This window comes from Bufo bufo, chromosome 11, assembly GCF_905171765.1.
Source record: "Bufo bufo chromosome 11, aBufBuf1.1, whole genome shotgun sequence".
NCBI classification, from domain to species: Eukaryota; Metazoa; Chordata; class Amphibia; order Anura; family Bufonidae; genus Bufo; species Bufo bufo.
The window spans coordinates 13939372-13959231 of NC_053399.1; the positions used below are offsets into that span (position 1 = coordinate 13939372).

General features: G+C 46.0%; 1 protein-coding gene across 1 annotated transcript; it reads left to right on the top strand.

Annotated features, from left to right (window-relative positions):
* The first annotated feature begins 13224 nt into the window (after nucleotides 1-13224).
* On the top strand, nucleotides 13225-14706 carry DIO3 (iodothyronine deiodinase 3). Its single transcript, XM_040412247.1, has one exon. It carries the CDS (start codon nucleotides 13309-13311, stop codon nucleotides 14113-14115), a length of 807 nt encoding a protein of 268 aa, XP_040268181.1. The 5' UTR covers nucleotides 13225-13308; the 3' UTR covers nucleotides 14116-14706.
* The last annotated feature ends 5154 nt before the right edge of the window (nucleotides 14707-19860 follow it).

Here is a 19860-nt window from a genome sequence, read left to right on the forward strand (position 1 = left end):
GCGTAAATGACAATTTAGGCAGATGGACTGCTGTAAGATGCACCAAATTTATGAAGCGGCGTGCACATCGTCACACATTAGGAGGATCCTCCGGCAGGGAAGGGGCTAGCAAAGACCGGTGTAAAATGCTGGTCTTTGATAAATGACCCCCATTCTGTTCTAGTGGCATAAGTTATGCCGGCATTTTCACTGCAGTAAACGACATACAGACTTGTGTACTCACTCATAGAGGAGACAGCTACATACAGAACTGAACGTCTTCTATTTCGATGATGTCATCGGTGCAGGCGCACTGAGGGAGTGCTGAGGAGACGAGCCTCCTCATCTCAGAGCGCCTGCGCCGATTCAACACGGGCGCGCGATTTTTGAAATGCCGACAGGGCTGGCCGGAGGAGGAGATCCCGGCTGGCCCTGTCAATCAACAAGAGGAGGGGGCGGATTTCTGCAGCAGCTACCAGCAAGTAGACGCCCTACTTGCTGGTAGAGACCGAATTTGCATATGATAAAACTTCGTTTTTTGACTAAACTGCTGGATCAAAGTAAGGAACACTATTATATTATAATATATCGCTATATAACTAATTTAACTAGCCCAAAAAAAAAAAATCACTTTAGTGGGGTGACAGAAACCCTTTAATCCATCTATCTGTCTGTCTATTATCAACCTACTTATCTCAACTCTCCCTATCTAATATGTATCTATCTATCTGGTTCTCTATTTCTCTACCTATCATCTGTCTCATGTGTATATGTATAACATATCTATCGTTTGATAGGTCGAGATAGATATGATATAGATAGATAGATAGATAGATAGATAGATAGATAGATAGATAATAGATAATAGATAGATAGATAGATAATAGATAGATAGATAGATATGAGATAAATAGATAATAGATAGATAGATAGATAGATAGATAGATAGATAGATAGATAGATAGATAGATAGATAGATAGATAGATAGATATGAGAGAGAGCAATACATAGATAGATGAAACATATAGATTTTGCTCATTGATCTGACTGCATGACGCTCCGGGTGACTGTGTGGATCTCAGAGGACCGTCAGTGCCGTGAACAGATGTCCACACAGAGGTCACCTCAGGTCACCAGCAGTCATCTTGCAAGTACCAGGGCGTCTGACCATAAACTCTGTGATCTCAACTGCATCGTTGTAGGAAATATGGCTTAATTTTAACTTCATAGCTTCTGAGGATACCGGGCCCGCTAGTTTACCTACACATAGTGTTACACATGGAGGCTGTGGATACGTAGGGATTAGTCTACAGACCGGCAGAACCGTGAGTACAGCTCTGGAGTATAATACAGTATTTAACTCAGGATCAGTACAGGATAAGTACTGTATGTACACAGTGACTGCACCAGCAGAATAGTGAGTGCAGCTCTGGAGTATAATGCAGGAAGTAAATCAGGATCAGTACAGGATAAGTAATGTATGTACACAGTGACTGCACTGGCAGAATAGTGAGTGCAGCTCTGGAGTATAATACAGGACGTAACTCAGGATCAGTACAGGATAAGTAATGTATGTACACAGTGACTGCACTGGCAGAATAGTGAGTGCAGCTCTGGAGTATAATACAGGATGTAACTAAGGATCAGTACAGGATAAGTAATGTATGCACACAGTGACTCCACCAGCAGAATAGTGAGTGCAGCTCTGGAGTATAATACAGGCTATAACTCAGGATCAGTACAGGATAAGTAATGTATGTACACAGTGACTGCATCAGCAGAATAGTGAGTGCAGCTCTGGAGTATAATACAGGATGTAACTCAGGATCAGTACAGGATAAGTAATGTAATGTATGTACACAGTGACTGCACCAGCAGAATAGTGAGTGCAGCTCTGGAGTATAATACAGGATGTAAAGGATCAGTACAGGATAAGTAATGTATGTACACAGTGACTCCACCAGCAGAATAGTGAGTGCAGCTCTGGAGTATAATACAGGATGTAACTCAGGATCAGTACAGGATAAGTAATGTAATGTACACAGTGACTCCACCAGCAGAATAGTGAGTGCAGCTCTGGAGTATAATACAGGATGTAAAGGATCAGTACAGGATAAGTAATGCATGTACACAGTGACTCCACCAGCAGAATAGTGAGTGCAGCTCTGGAGTATAATACAGGATGTAACTCAGGATCAGTACAGGATAAGTAATTTATTTACGTACACAGGGGAGACCAGACAAAACATTATTTATTTTCATTCTATATATAAGCTGTTTGGAAGAGGTTCTGCAGCAGTTTTTTTTTTTTTACTCCTGTCAAGCATTCCTTAACACTGCCCCTGTGAATAAAAACTCAGGCTCTCTTCCACTTCCAGCACGGTGTCGGCTCGCTCACAACATGTGGTTTATGTAATGACTGGTTTGTGAATTAAGCTGTTGAAGCCGTCACTTTCAGCATATGCAGTTCTGCACTAAACTTAGCAGCAATTACAGGCGGCCACAGGACGTCGTGTACATCAGGGATTGTTGTTCTAGTACACCCGTCCCTAAAACATGATAGGGGGGGATATTCAGCTATAGTTTTAAAATATACAGGGTCAGAGTCACCCAACATTTCATCTTCGCAAGCTTTGTCTCATCCATTGCAGGCATATAGGGAAGAATGAAGCACTTGCCCTTGGCGAAGTGTTGGTTAAGTTTCCTCAGGGAGAAAACTATCCCTTTGACCACTGACCAAGGGCCTTGAGGGATGGGACAGCCTGAGATAGGGGTCTCACTATCTGTAGCCACATAGCAGTGTCAGGATTGTTGTGCTCTGGATTAGTAGCATCCTAGGTTGGAGCTATGCCACATGCAAATGTTATATAGCATATGCAGTGCCATACACACCAGAGAGGGGGTTTCGACCCCCTTATGTCGCCAAGTATTGCCAATGACTATAGAAAGGCCTTGGTGGTTTTCTCCCCTCCTTTGAGTAGCCCTTATTTGCTAACCATGAAGTTCCTCTGAAGTTTTGCACAAGTTTTTTGCCACCAAGGGCACAGCGAAAGGGGGTGCAGAGTTAGTAGTTGGCCCTAGGTCCTGGTGCTGAAGAAGCAAAATGCTAATCTGCTATGTCATTAAAGGGTGGCTATTGCAGATTTTGCACTGGAGCCCAAGAGCAACAATTTGAACAGAGCAAAGTGGATGAACCCCCACTTTCCAACGGAACCTTAGCAGCCACATGGGTGGCCTTTATTGTCCATCGCCACCCTTCACATTACATCAGCATCTACTAGACTCAAAAAAAGCCTTTAGAGAAAACAGCCACTGCAGAAGATTTCTTTCATCCATGAGGAGCCTTCCAAGATGGTTAGAGCCTTCTGAGACGGTCTATAATGTGAGAGTGAGGAGTCGCAGAAGAAATCCCATCTATTTTCATAAACTGAACTCAACACACTGGAGATCTGGGACGAGGTCTCCAAGGTGAATCAGAAGAAAGCTTCAAAGGGCTTCCAAGGAAGTGAATGTTGATAAATGATCACGGAAAAGAACACGTTGTGTCCATCCCAAAACCAAACCGTGAATTCATTGAGAGAATTTATCACTCAGAAAACTGCCAAGAAAACCGTCCAGAAATCGTGTAGAAGGCAGATTTAATCCAGACGTTCGGTATGCATCTCGTAAGGCATCTGTAAGTATCTCAGATAATGTGTCAAGTTTAGGGAGATGTTTATGAATGGGTTGACGTACGGTCTGCAGCCTACAAGCACAAATCTTTGGATGGGTGGCCTGGAGGATAGATCGTCCCATGAAGAACTTGGGGTTCAGACTAGGTCAACATCTTCTTGGATGTAGCATAAAGAAGCAAACAGGGAGCACTCAAGGAGGAAGAAGTTCAAGCCAGGTAGTAAATACTCAAGACATAAAGTGTAGGAGGCCAATTGTCTCAATTGTAACTCATTTCGAGATCTGGAGGAGACCTCATAATGGACTTGGTATGTTCTCCATGTGTCCATTTGGTTTTATTCCAGTCACCTTCCAATATTTATAGCCTTAAGAAAGTCATGGGAGTTCTGGTACTTTTACTACTTCTTTTGGTTGAGTCTCAATGTCCCTTTAAAAGTGACCCATCAGAAATTAGAGGAGGGGAAGGGGTAAAATCTGATGTTTTTTATTGTCCCCCATCTACACTAAGACTCTTGGATTCACATTCTCTGGAGGATCATTTTAAACAGTTGAGGGACACTTCCATGTAAACAACAGTACTCCACAAAGTCATATTGTTTTCCTATGGGCAGGGGTGCACCAACAATGAGGCTAGGTGAGGCAGCACCAGGTAGGGGCAAGATGAGGGGCAACCAATGGGCTATGGGCCAAAGGGAAGGAGTTAGGTTAAGAAATTGGTATTGGGGGGGGGGGGGGGGCACTGTTTCAGGTTTCGCCTCAGGCAGCAGAAAGGCTAGGTGCACCCCTGCCTATAGGTATAGGTGTATCACTAATTTTTCAATCCTAGGGAGAAATAATATTTGCAACTGGCCCCAGGTTCCTCCATGGTCTTTTGACATAAATAATCCCTTTAAGAAAACATGGAAATTCTAAAGGGGAAGAATCCAACAAAGCTCTAATAGCTAACAGTTTCCTTAGGGATCAGCTACCCTGGGGGTCCCAATAGTTGTTACAGTAGCGGCTGCAAGCCGCAGCCACCACTGTCATCTCACCCAGAGGCCAAGACCCTCCTCCAGCTTCCTTCTTACTGGGTCTGCTCTGTCCCTCCATGCACATTGCAGTCTCCTTGCCAGCAAAGCTTCTCCACTGCTGCCTGTAGAGCGCATGCGCGTTTCCTTCAGCTCTTAAGTTACCAGAATGTGTGTGCACCCTAATCTTCACCAGCCGATGGCTGTTAACCCTGGGGTACTTCAGGCACCTTTCTCTGAGCAATTAGGTTTCTTACCTTGCTAGGTTCCTGCTGTATTCTGTTGTCTTCCTGTGTTCTGACCTCTGCCTGTTTACTGTTCTCAGACCCTCTGCTGCCTGTCCTGACCTGTGCCTGACCTCGGCACTGATCCTACACTGCCTGCCTTGACCTTGGACTGATTCTAACACTCTGGAAGCCCTAACCTTGGCCTGTCCTTGACTATGTATTTGTCTCATCCTTTGATGCCCTGCACTAGTGTCTCTGATCCGGTGGGTCAGCTTTCAACCACAGAGAGAGACTACTCCAGGAGATAGAGGCCTGGTGATTCCCCTACAGCAAAGTCCAGATTCCTGTATGGGTGCTAAAGGGTGAATACCAGGGGACCATCAGGATAATGCCCTAAGGATTAGACCAAAGACAAATCCATTGATTAACACAACCCATTGCCGTAACAATAGTCATTATTACAGTAGGGTTTCTACATTGCAGCAGTTTATTATCACTATGGCAAATATTTTCCCACAAATAACTGACACCATTCTTTATGTTGATTACCTTCTCCTATTCAGAAGATCATGTGACAACTAAGCCCCGCCCAAGGTAAGAAAGTGATACATAATGGGAGTGAACTACATTATAAGATGTTATTTACACATTTCTGTATTAGAAATGTATATATCTAGAATCATTGGGGTCCTAGATAGAGTTTTAAAGTGGGACACAATGTGATTACTGGACGTTTCCTTTAAACTCCACTTTTTATACAGAGTCCGATCTTCAGGCAGCAGGTTATAGAGCAGGAAGAGCTGAGCATAGTAACATAGTAACAAAGTACATAAGGCCAAAAAAAGACATTTGTCCATCCAGTTCGGCCTGTCATCCTGCAAGTTGATCCAGAGCAGATTGATATATAGTTTTATGTGTAATGATTATGTTAACTTATACTTTATACATGTAGATTCCTGCTCTTTCTATAGGTAGGAGTCCAGTGGGTGGTCCTATCAATGATTACTAACCTTCGCCTGTATGAAATAGCTGTCAATCACTGATAGGACCGCCCACTGGACTCCTAAGCCTGGAAAGAGCAGGGATTTATATAGATAAAATACCACATAATGAATCTTTTTCCATAAACTATACATCAATCTGCTCAGCTCCTCCTGCTCTATACCATGCCGCCTGCAGATCTGACTCTTTGTTCAACTTGACAGGTTCCCTTTAAATCTGTTTGTCCGCTTTGAACTTTAGAACGTTCCCTTGACAATCAGCTGATCACAAAGTGACCTCCTGCTGGGGAAACCTGTGTTCGGTTTTCCTGCAGCGCCACCACAGGGAGAATGAAGCATTACACGGTGCCTACTAAAATCAAGGGGTTGTGCGTGTAAGGCCTCATGCACATGACCGTAAGTATTTTGCGGTCTGCAAAAAACGGATCCGTAAAAAATACGGATGACGTCCATGTGCATTCCGTATTTTGCAGAAGGGAACAGCAGGCCCCTAATAGAACAGTCCTATCCTTGTCCGTAATGCCGACAATAACAGGACATGTTCTATTATTTTGCAGAACGGAAATACGAACATATGGAAACAGAATGCACACGGAGTAACTTCGTTTTTTTTTGCGGACCCATTGAAATAAATGGTTCAATAGGCGGTCCGCCCAAAAAAACGGGAAACAGACACGGAAAGAAAATACGCTCATGTGCAAGAGCCCTAATAGAGGACAAAACGGGTCCTCCAGACACTCTTTGTAGACAACCTCCGCTCTGTCTAGAGATGAAGACCCTGCACAGAGGAACCCCTCCTTAACCAGAATGAGAATGGGTTTTCTAAAATGGACAACCCCTTTGGGTTATGATTTCATTGTAGGATACTAGGGTTCCCTGGTGTAAATATGGCTGCTGTTTTTAGGAATCAGCCCCTTAAGCTGTAGCTAGGCTTTCCTTCACCTGGGGGTATAAATTCACCTTACTGCCCTATTCCTGTATCTAAATATCCTGGCTGAGTGGCTTGTTGGCACCCCGGGCACATGCCCCTAGGCAAAGGAAAATAAAGATGGAGCTGTCAGCAGCTAGGAAAGTTCATCTCACCGGCTTAGACCGAGCGAGCGTTGCCAGATCCCAGCGCTCAGGAAGTCATGATATGTGAGGTCTATAAGCACTGCAGTTATACGCTGCTGAAACGTACAGTTTGAGAGACCCCAGCAGACCAAACGAAGCTGGTGCACACACCCGGACCGCAACGTATCATACTCAACATGACAACATGCAACCAATGAGGGCAACAACAAAAAAGAGGGAGAGGGTCAGTCCGGGGACTTATGGATAGCTGTGGGATTTCTATAGAGCATCACAGAGACTTGATATATGGATGTACTGGGCTCCTAGTATTTAGGTTGAGTTCACACCAGACAATGCAAAAAACAAACAAACATTGCAACAAAAAATGTAAGATAAAGCGACAGAGACAGCAGTGTGAAAATAACAATGTCCCGCTCTTCTGCTGCTCTCACCTCCACTAAGACTACGACACTAAGTTATGGGGGCTGACACTATTGTGGGGGCATTGTAGATGACAATATTATAGGGGCTCTGAGCCTGGCACTGTGATAGATATACTGGGGCTGACACTATTACAATGTCACTGGGGATGATTATTATAATGTCACTGCGGATGGATCTATTATAATGTCACTGCGGATGACGCTATTATAATGTCACTGGGGATGACTCTATTATAATGTCACTGCGGATGGATCTATTTTAATGTTACTGTGGATGACACTATTATAATGTCACTGCAGATGGATCTATTATAATGTCACTGCGGATGGCTCTATTATAATGTCACTGGGGATGACTCTATTATAATGTCACTGCGGATGGATCTATTATAATGTTACTGTGGATGACGCTATTATAATGTTACTGTGGATGACGCTATTATAATGTTACTGTGGATGACGCTATTATAATGTCACTGGGGATGGATGTATTATAATGTCACTGGGGATGACGCTATTATAATGTTACTGTGGATGACGCTATTATAATGTTACTGTGGATGACGCTATTATAATGTCACTGCGGATGGCTCTATTATAATGTCACTGCGGATGGATCTATTATAATGTTACTGTGGATGACGCTATTATAATGTTACTGTGGATGACGCTATTATAATGTCACTGGGGATGGATGTATTATAATGTCACTGGGGATGACGCTATTATAATGTTACTGTGGATGACGCTATTATAATGTTACTGTGGATGACACTATTATAATGTCACTGGGGATGGCTCTATTATAATGTCACTGCGGATGGATCTATTATAATGTCACTGCAGATGGATCTATTATAATGTCACTGGGGATGGCTCTATTATAATGTCACTGCGGATGGATCTATTATAATGTCACTGCAGATGGATCTATTATAATGTCACTGGGGATGACGCTATTATAATGTTACTGTGGATGACACTATTATAATGTCACTGGGGATGGCTCTATTATAATGTCACTGCGGATGGATCTATTATAATGTTACTGTGGATGACGCTATTATAATGTTACTGTGGATGACGCTATTATAATGTCACTGGGGATGGATGTATTATAATGTCACTGGGGATGACGCTATTATAATGTTACTGTGGATGACACTATTATAATGTCACTGGGGATGGCTCTATTATAATGTCACTGGGGATGAATCCATTATAATGTTACTGTGGATGACGCTATTATAATGTTACTGCGGATGGATGTATTATAATGTCACTGGATATTGCTCTATTATAATGTCACTGTGGATGTCCAAAGCATTGGGGTCAAAAGCAGAGGTGGGACCCGCATTATATCCTGCAAATACGGCATAAAGGTACAGAAGGGAACACCCTGTACCCCTGTATTATTCATGTGTACCCCGAATACACACAGCCTCAATAGTCCCATTCTCTGTCCATGGTGCTGACAGGCTAACGCCTCCGGTGACGCAGGGGGTCCATGATTTTGGCCTCTTCTATGGTGTTGCTCATCTCTCATGTCCTTCTGCCATTGTCTCTGGTGCGGCTGACCTTCTTCATTGCTGAAGGGTCATGATCATAGTTAAAAGTTAAATAAAGTGCAAAAATCTATTTGCCGTCCATCCTCAAAGCCCTACTTCCTTCAGTTCTCTTGCTTTGAAAGCAGCTGGGATAGGGAACCCCAAATATCTGTGATGGGGACCAAATATAGACCCTCACAAAAGCTAAGCAAATAACGTCTAATAATATGTATTTATTATTATCCATGTTTGCTACTTAGTTGCTGTCCATTTTCAGCTATCTGCAGTGTCTATTGGAGTCGGTGGTAATCGGAAATCTACCTCCTGCACAATGGGATGCTCAGACTGTTGTCCAGCATCTCCCCCATGCATTACACTGCAGCTCTTCTTACTCTGATTGGCTTCTGTGTATAAGCAGAAGCTCAGCAAGAAGTCAGTGCAGGGAGAGAGAATTCAATGACAGAATGGTTCTATCTTAACCGAAACACCAGGAAGGAGCAGATGACTATCAGGTAATGTTAGGATTAAGTGGCCATTATAGCCTCCTGGCACCTTCCAATCTCACTGTGCCCAGTCCAGTTACTTGATAATGCAACCCGCATACCGGGATCGCATTCTGCTGATCGTTCACTCCATATACCCATGTACAGTGCCAGTCCTGTCTGTCTTAGGGTCAATGAACCATGCACACAGGGCACAGCTGTCCAGCGAGGGACTGGAGATTTCCCAATGTGCCTCTCCCGATGGTGGAAGCACTGACTGTGCGAGAAGAAAGGGAGATGGCTGACATGTAGGTAATCATCTATGAAGAGGGCAGAGAACGGAGGATGGACACAGAAGGGGAACATCCGTATTTATTTGTAGTTGTTTAATATCTGACAGTAGTAACCACCGTCATCACACATGTGACCTGTCACTCGTAAAAAGAGAAAGAATAGCGAAATCTATTGTTATGTTTATCAATCACTGGTGCAGCTGGGCTTCAGAGCTGCACTCACTATTCTACGAGTGGAGTCACTGTGTACATACATTACTTATCCTGAGTTTTAGATTCTGTATTATACTCCAGAGCTGCACTCACTATTCTGCTGGTGGAGTCGCTGTGTACATACATTACTTATCCTGTACTGATCCTGAGTTTTATATTCTGTATTATACTCCAGAGCTGCACTCAGTATTCTACTAGTGGAGTCACTGTGTACATACATTACTTATCCTGTACTGATCCTGAGTTACATCCTGTATTATACTCCAGAGCTGCACTCACTATTCTGCTGGTGCAGTCACTGTGTACATACATTACTTATCCTGTACTGATCCTCAGTTACATCCTGTATTATACTCCAGAGCTGCACTCACTATTCTGCTGGTGGAGTCACTGTGTACATACATTACATTACTTATCCTGTACTGATCCTGAGTTACATCCTGTTTTATACTCCAGAGCTGCACTCACTATTCTGCTGGTGGAGTCACTGTGTAAATACATTACTTATCCTGTACTGATCCTGAGTTACATCCTGTATTATACTCCAGAGCTGCACTCACCGGTAGGTCAGTATATACTAGGGATCAGCAACCTTCGGCACTACAGCAGCTGAGAGGTCTGAGAAGAGCAGAGGACGTATGCATGCTGGGAGTTGTAGTTTCACAACAGCTGGAGTGCCGGAGGTTGCCTACCCCTGGTATATATACAGTTATCACTTCTATGGAGCCCTAGACGAAATGCTGAGAACAGCTCCATATTATATTATCCAATGCAACATGTCACAGGTACAGTGAGGGCACGTATGGCGCCATCTAGGTGCAGAAATACACATTACCTCTACAGCATATTCTTTAGCAGTTATATCAGCCCTATATGTGTACACCACTTTAAAGGAGAACCCAGGCATTACCAGTATTACTCCACCCAATCCTAAAAGACACCTTCCCTGATCCATGGATCTAAATGTCAGAAATGAATAAATAAAGTTAGAAATATTTGGGTATGAGAGAGGGGGGTGAACAAACCCTGTCTTTGCTTCTGGGTGGGGTGGAAGGAGAATCAGTCTGACACTTGTGTGCAGAGTATCTGGGGGAAGATCAGACAACAGCTACCTCTAGTGGCGACTGGAGGAACTGGCGCTGAGACTTCCTGTCTTCTTGCTTGCAACAGGTTGCATCTGGCAGTTCGCAGGGAGCTGACCCTGTGCCCAGGAGCAGAGTGTGGATCACCTGCACAGAACCCAAGGCCACTGCGACAACCCGCATCGATACCTCCTCTGCAACAACATATTGTTGGGACCCACACAAGGTTAGCAGATAAAAGGGGCTTTGGCAGACGGGTTTGCTAATATTTAGCCAATTGAAGCTGAGGAGATAAGGATTTGATCCTTTTGCAAGAGCTATTGGGAATCCACATGCTATGACTGGGCATTATGTAATGCCAGGCTGATCTACTGACCCTAGGACAACCCTCTATTGCCCAGCATCACCCCTCACCCACCAGCCTACCCTCACCCTTCTAAATCCTGCCTGAGAAGCTGGGCTGTCACTTGTATTTCAGACGCCATCTGCATGGAGGAGAGGAGCAGACTCATGAGTGCACGTCATGCTGGGACTTGTAGTGCTACAGCAGCTGGTGCAGACTGGAAGAAGGGGGATGGAGGGGGTCTAGTCAGCTCAGTGCCCATGATGAAGGCTGCTAATAAGGGTCAATGCAATGTAAAGGCAGACCTAGATGTGGTGGTGCACTAAACCCAGAGCATTCCTCCATGCTGGGACTTGTAGTACCACAGCAGCTGGAGCAGGTTGTAAGACTGGAAGGGGGGGGGGGGGGGGGGGGGGGGGGGGGTGAGTCAGCTCAGTGCCCATGATAAAGGCTGCTGGAAGGGTTAATGCAATGTAAAGGCAGACCTAGATGTGGTGGTGCACTAAACCCACAGCATTCCTAGATGCTGGGACTTGTAGTACCACAGCAGCTAGAGCAGGTTGCAAGACTGGAAGGAAGGGGGGGGGGGGGTGTTAGCTCAGTGCCTATGATAAAGGCTGCTGGAAGGGTTAATGCAATGTAAAGGCAGACCTAGATGCGGTGGTGCACTAAACCCAGAGCATTCCTAGATGCTGGGACTTGTAGTACCACAGCAGCAGGAGCCGGTTGCAAGACTGAAAGGAGTGTGTGTGTGGGGGGGGGGGGGGGGGGGCTGTTAGTCAGCTCAGTGCCCATGAATAAAAGCTGCTGGAAGGGTTAATGCAATGTAAAGGCAGACCTAGATGCGGTGGTGCACTAAACCCAGAGCATTCCTAGATGCTGGGACTTGTAGTACCACAGCAGCAGGAGCCGGTTGCAAGACTGGAAGGAGTGTGTGTGTGTGGGGGGGGGGGGGGGCTGTTAGTCAGCTCAGTGCCCATGAATAAAAGCTGCTGGAAGGGTTAATGCAATGTAAAGGCAGACCTAGATGTGGTGGTGCACTAAACCCAGAGCATTCTTCCATGCTGGGACTTGTAGTACCCTAGCAGCTGGTGCAGGTTGCAAGACTAGAAGGAAGGGGGGGGGGGGGGGTTAGCTCAGTGCCTATGATAAAGGCTGCTGGAAGGGTTAATGCAATGTAAAGGCAGACCTAGATGTGGTGGTGCACTAAACCCAGAGCATTCCTCCATGCTGGGACTTGTAGTACCCTAGCAGCTGGTGCAGGTTGCAAGACTAGAAGGAAGGGGGGGGGGGTGTTAGCTCAGTGTCCATGATAAAGGCTGCTGGAAGGGTTAATGCAATGTAAAGGCAGACCTAGATGTGGTGGTGCACTAAACCCAGAGCATTCCTCCATGCTGGGACTTGTAGTACCCTTCCTAGCAGCTGGTGCAGGTTGCAAGACTGGAAGGAGGGGGGGGGGGGGGGTCTAGTCAGCTCACTGCTCTTGATAAATGCTGCTGGGAGGATTGGGGTGGTGCACCATCCCAGAGCGGTTTAACCCTTGAGTTGCTGAAGGATGCCTTACAGATGCTATTGGTTTTTGCGCACAGAAAAAAAAAAAGTTACAGTGGGGGTCAGTCACTGGAAAGAGACTGAGGTGCTGGGTGTGGGTTGGGATGAGGCAGATGGGGTGCAAGCTGTGCAAGTGGGGTGTTTGGATGGGTGCAGAATGCCCCTGGTGCCCGGCCTGTCCGGGGAGAGTCCCCCCTCTGGTGGCATCCTCTGCGCCTGCTTTGTAGGTCATTAGTGGAGGGTAGGTAATCCCCAGGCTCAAGTACACAGAGGCGGTTCTGTCCGGAGGTGGAGTCATCTTTTTTATTTAAATCTGTGGCTATAAAATGGGGAAAAAGGAGAAGAGGGATCTCAGAAGAGCCTGGAGCCCCTGAGGTGGTGGTGCCCTGGAGCATCCACAGGGGGGGTGTCACCATGCTGCACTGCCCTGGAGCCCAGCACACCTGCAAACTTCTCAAACAGGTGGCTGCCTGCTGCCTGCTGCTGCCTCGCTTCCTGCTCACAGCCCTCATGCTGTGGCTTCTGGATTTCCAGTGCATCAGAAGGAGGGTCCTGCTCCGTGTGAAGGAGGAGAACCCTGAGAGAGATGACCCCCCTCTGTGCGTCTCTGACTCCAACCGCATGTGCACTCTGGAGTCCCTCAAGGCTGTGTGGCATGGCCAAAAACTAGACTACTTCAAGTCAGCCTACCTGGGCTGCTCTGCCCCCAACACAGAGGTGGTGGTGCTGGAGGGGCAGAGGCTTTGCAGGATCCTGGACTTCTCCCAGAGGCAGAGACCCCTGATTGTCAATTTTGGCAGTTGCACCTGACCCCCTTTCATGGCTCGCCTGCAGGCTTATCACAGGCTGGCCACCCAGCACATTGACATTGCAGATTTCTTGCTGGTCTACATAGAGGAAGCCCATCCTTCAGACGGCTGGGTGAGCACAGATGCCTCCTACCAGATCCCAAAGCATCAGAGCCTCCAGGACAGGCTGAGGGCTGCCCAGCTGATGCTCCAGGGGGCTCCAGGCTGCAGGGTGGTGGTCGATGCCATGTCCAATGCTTCCAATGCAGCCTACGGTGCCTACTTCGAGAGACTCTACATCATCCTGGATGGCAAGGTGGTCTACCAGGGGGGCAGAGGACCAGAGGGCTACAAGATCTCTGAAGTGAGGAACTGGCTGGACCAATACCACAAGCACATGCTCAACAAGGGCACCCTGGTCATCCAGATTTAAAGGGGGCACCACCAAGTATTTTTATTTTCTCCATTTCCAGTACAAATCCAAGGCAGTATTATCCCAGAGGAGGACATGCGTTTAACCCCATGGATGCCAAAGGGGTGGGGTGGGTAAACCAAGACCACCCAGGTGGAATTGGAAGCTGCAAAAATAAGCTACAAGGAGGAGGAGGATGTATGTTATTTTTCTATTGTATGTGTGACTGTGCAGCTGCCGGGGGGGACTACAAGTCCCAGCCATGCCTGGCTTTCTGGGACTTGTAGTTACTCCGTGCAGCTTTGAAACCACCCGCCCCCCTCCCCCCAGTGTGGTTGCTTCGCTGTCACAGGGCTGGATCTGGTCGGTGTTTAGAAGTGAAGATCGGTTTTTAAATGGTTAACCAAAAAATCGCGTCTGATGTTAGTAAATGCCGGCGAGGGGTCCAGCCCGAGCGGAAACAGTGACAAAAGACAATGATATATTTGTTTATTTATGTGACTCTTTTTTGTAACTTTTTTATATAAATATTATTATTATTATTTTTGTTTTTTTTTACGATTTGAAAAACAAACAACTGAGATGATACAAATAAAGTTTAAAGAGACCGAAGGAGGCTGGTGATTTGTGTGCTGTGATTGGCGGAGGTGTCCAGCAGGGGGCGCGCCCAGTGACAGCTGACACGTGAGGCTCTGTGGCTGTGGGGTCTGCAGCTCTGCCACATACAGGGGGGGGGGGGGCTGAATCTACTACATCTGAATGGTCCTATGCCATGATCTGTGATGTCATCTGAGGACAGCGCTGCGCGTTCATCAGTGTCAGCGCCAATTTTATACCTGAGGCTAAAACCGTATAATATTTCATGCGACGTGGTGGAAGCGATTAGTGAGATCCTAGTTGCATTCCATGCCTGAAAAGGTTAATTGGCTTGACTGGGGTTAGAATCGGGCATCCTCGAACCGCGGCCCTCCAGCTGTTGTAAAACGACAACTCCCACAATGCCCTGCTGTAGGCTGTTCGGGCATGCTGGGAGTTGTAGTTTTGCAACAGCTGGAGGGCCGCCGTTTGAGGATGCCTGGAGCCGTTAGATTGTTTCATTGAAAGGGGATCGTGCGGGAATAAAAAACGATAAACAAAACATGGTTTATTTTTTTTTCAAAAAATACGGGGGAGAATGCCGCCATATGGTGCTCTGTATTAGGGCTCATGCACACGAACGTATTTTCTTTCCGCTTCCGTTCCATTTTTTTTATTTTAATTTTTTGCGGACCATATGCGGAACCATTCACTTCAATGGGTCCGCGAAAACAACGGAAGGTACTCCGTGCGCATTCAGTTACCGTATTTCCGTTCCGCAAAAAAGTAGTGCATGTCCTATTATTGTCCGCAAATCATGATCCAGGGCCCCATTCAAGTCAATGGGTCCACAAAAAATACAGAACGCAAACGCAACACATATACACACAACCGTATGCGGTCCGCAAAAAAAAAATATGAAATCCGTATGCCATCCATTTTTTTATTTTTTTTTGCGGATCCATTGTAACAATGCCTAAAGCGGACAAGAATAGGACATGTTCTATTTTATTTTTTTTGCAAGGCTACGGAACGGACATATGGATGCGGAAACTAAATACGTTTGTGTGAATGAGGCCTATTTCATCAGTTTTTTGCGGATCCATACTGTAGAAATGCTATGCCCAGCCCATATTGCTCATGTGTTTGGTGATTAATAAGTTACTGTTTCTGTTTCCGATCCGCAAAAAACGGATCAAATACAGAAACCATACGGATATGTTTTGTGCAATAACGGAACGGAAGAGGACTTAAATCAGAGAGAAAAAAAAACCTAAGATACGGAACAACGGATCCGTGAAAAACGGACCGCAAAACAACAATGTTCGTGTGCATGAGATTCTCCCCTACGACAGGACATTTTATAACACAGGTTGGTCACAATTTCTGGTTGGATCATATTATGGAGAATGTCGCCATATGGTGCTCTGTATTAGGGCTCATGTACACAAACTTATTTTATTTATTTTTTGCGGACCGTATGCCGAATCATTCATTTCAATGGGTCTGCAAAAAAATCGGAAGTTCTTCCGTATGCATTCTGTTTCCGTGTGTCCGTTCCGCAAAAAAATAGACCATGTCCTATTAGGGTCCATTCACACGTCCGTATGTCTTTTGCGGATCCACAAAACACGGAAACTGGCCATGTGCGTTCCGCATTTTGAGGACCGCACATTGCCGGCACTCTCATAGAAAATGCCTTTTCTTGTCTGCAATTGCAGACAAGAATAGGACATGTTCTATTTTTTTGTGCAACGGAAGTGCGGTTTTTTGTGCAACGGAAGTGCGGATCTGGAAGTGCGGATATGCAAATGCGGATGCGGACAGCACATTCCGGCCCCATTGAAAATAAATGGGTCCACACCTGTTCTGCAAAATTGCGGAACGGATGCGGACCCATTTTGCGGACGTGTGAATGGACCCTTATTGTCCGCATTACGGACAAGGATAGGACTGTTCTATTAGGGGTCGGCTGTTCCGTTTCTCAAAATACGGAATGCACATGGACGTCATCCGTATTTTTTGCGGATCTGTGTTTTTACGGACCGAAAAATACATACGGTCGTGTGCACATACGGGTCGTGTTCCGTTTCCGTATTGCGGACCGCATATGCGGATCCGCAATACACGGACACCGTTCCATGTGAATTCTGCATCATGGCATGCGGACCCATTCACTTCAATGTGTCCGCAAATCCAGAGATGCGGAACGGAAGCACGGAACGATAAGACTTGCTCTATGTTTTTGCGGAATGGAAGGATGCGGACCCATTCAAGTTAAATGGGTCTGGATCCGTCCCGGAGCCTGCACGAACGTTCTCCGTGCATTGGGGACCGTAAATCGCGGTGCCCAATGCATGGAACGGAACACGTACGTTCGTGTGAACAAGCCCTTACGGAGATATTTTCCCCTGTAAATACAGCTTTTAGGGGGGAGTACTCCGTCATATGGCGTCTCTTGGAGCAGCATGTCAGTTTCATTTGGCATCCCATAGAAAGAAAAAAAACCTAGGTACAGTATGGCGGCATACATTTACTTGGGCACTATACTGCGGCAAAAAAACCCATCACGGCTACTACTATGACCTCCATGGTGCCCAGGCCTGAAGCATTACCATACGGTCACATGTACTTGAGATTTCATACAATATGCGACAATGTTGGACTCGCAGTGCGATTTTATAAACCAATTTATGTTGTTCCATCTCCTTCGACATGGCCTTGCACCACATTCACAGCTAACATGCAGACTATGACAAACCTGCTTAAATAGCAATTCCTTGACATAATTCTGTTTGCTGAAAGCATTACCCAGGGCAGGACCTCCCTGCTTATCCACCCGCAGCCCGTCTGCATCCCGTTCCCCGACTATCCTAAACTGCGGGTAGGGAGGAAATATATATCTTCCTGCAGTGAACATTAACCGTTACAATAAAAGGACATACAAGGAATTGCTATTTAAGCCAATATACCATACATTTTTCATCAGAGCTCATATCTACATAAGGCCACATTGACTCACGGGAGATCATAGTGCCATATGGTGGCTATTAGATTCCATTGGGGTCGCATCAGTTCAAGTGGACATGCGAGTTCATGCTCCTTTGAGATTGCAAATCCCCCCCTCCCCCCAATTTTTTTTTTTGGTGATTGCAAAAATTAGCCAACAGGGCATGTCAGCAGGATCAACCCTATTAAGGTACGAGGGTACGGGCCGTTTTTTTTTTGTGTTCCGTATACGGTCCATACACGGAACCATTCATTTCAATGGTTCCACAAAAAAAACGGAATGTGTTCCGTATGCATTCCGTTTCCGTATTTCCGTTCCGTTGAAAGATAGAACATGTCCTATATTTGGCTGCAAATCACGTTCCGTGGCTCCATTAAAGTCAATGGGTCCGCAAAAAAAACGGAACACATACGGAAATGCATCCATATCTGTTCCGTTTTTACTGAACCATCTATTGAAAATGTTATGCCCAGCCCAATTTTTTTGGAGATTGAGTGCACCGAGGGGCGTGGCCTATCAGCTTTCCGGTGCAGGCCCCTCTGTGCCCTGAAGCCCTTATTTGCATAAAGAATAAAAGTCCCCCCTACCGTTTTTCACAGGACAGGTATCATTTCATTCAGCAGTGTGCCTGGTTTGTTAGGGTTGATCCTGCTGACAGGTAAGAGATAGAGCCGTCACACCCCATATGGTATATCATTTTAAGATGGGAGAGAAAAGTTGGATTTTTGGACAAAACTGAAGTGATGTCGCTATGTCACCGCCACATCCCGGTGACGCCGCGGCCTCGCATGCAATTAATATGGACTGGATTACTGTCCCAAATCTTACCAGGAAGCAGTCCATTAAACTCTATGCAGACGTAGCAGTGTCGAGCTGCGTGTCACCTGCTCTGTGTCCTCGCCCAGCGACATAGTTTGTGTTTCAATCACTGCTAGAAAAAGAAAAGCCGTGCAGGTGAGACCTGCAGGAGACGAGCTGTTTGCTTTTCCCCAGACGGATGGACTGAACTGGTTTTATATTACAATGGGTTGGAAAAAAAAACACGCTGCTTTCTAGGGTTACCGCTCTGAGCGGTATGCAGCTGTACGCCGCCAGATGAGACGTGCAATAACCCCCACACAGGCACCGACTCTCCACCATGACCGCTTCCTCCGGCGTCGTTTGGTGGTGTGTGAGTTCCCAGTGCAGTGTCCTGGCTGATAGATCCATATGGGGTGGGATAAAATCCCGAATTTGCATTTGCAAAAAAAAAAAAATGCGGCGTGATGGCACGCACATGTCGCCGAAAATCGGACATGTAAATGGCATGCAATTTTTTTTCCATGGGGTTCTCTTAAAATTGGCTAATACAAGGTCGCCATATGATTTTAGGGGGTCATTTTCTATTCTGAAATACACCTAAATTAGGCGTATTTCAGGCGCAGATAGCGGCGCAACATGCGGACCCATTCATTTCAATAAGGACTCAAAAGACACTCAGTGTGCTGTCCGCATCCGTTGCTCCTTTTCCGTAGAACATGTCCTATTCTTGTTCGTTTTGCGGACAAGAACAGGCATTTCTATAATGGGCCACCCATTCCGTTCCGCAAATTGCAGAATGCACACGGGCAGCATTCGTGTTTTTTGGAACCGCAGCTTGCGGACTGCAAAACACGGTGCAGTCATGTGCGTGTAGCCTTAGGTCTCATGCAAACGACCGCACGCCGTTTTTGCAGTCCACAAATTGCTGATCCGTAAAACACGGATGCTGCCCGTGTGCAGCCCATTCCAGAAACGCCTGTTCTTGTCCCTAAAACTGACAAGAATAGGACATTTTTTATTTTTATTTTTTGTGGGGTACCGGATGCGGACAGCATCTTTTGCGGTCCCATTGAAGTGAATAGGTCTGCATCTGAGCCCCAAAATTGCAGCTTGGATGCGGATTCAAACAACAGCCGTGTGAATGAGGCCTTATAGTGGGAAGGGGTTACTATGTCTTTATAAATAATGAAAAGTGTCAGGACACTGGCCGGATCGGGGAAACTCCTTCTGGTCCAAGGTCAGCTTAAAGGGGGTTGTTAAAGAACCCCATCCATTGTACGGGGTCTACCACCATAAGCACTCCCATTAGCCCATGACCCTCCCCGTTCTATTACCCAGGATAGCCCCTGCAAACAGACTGCAGTTCAGGAGGACACAAT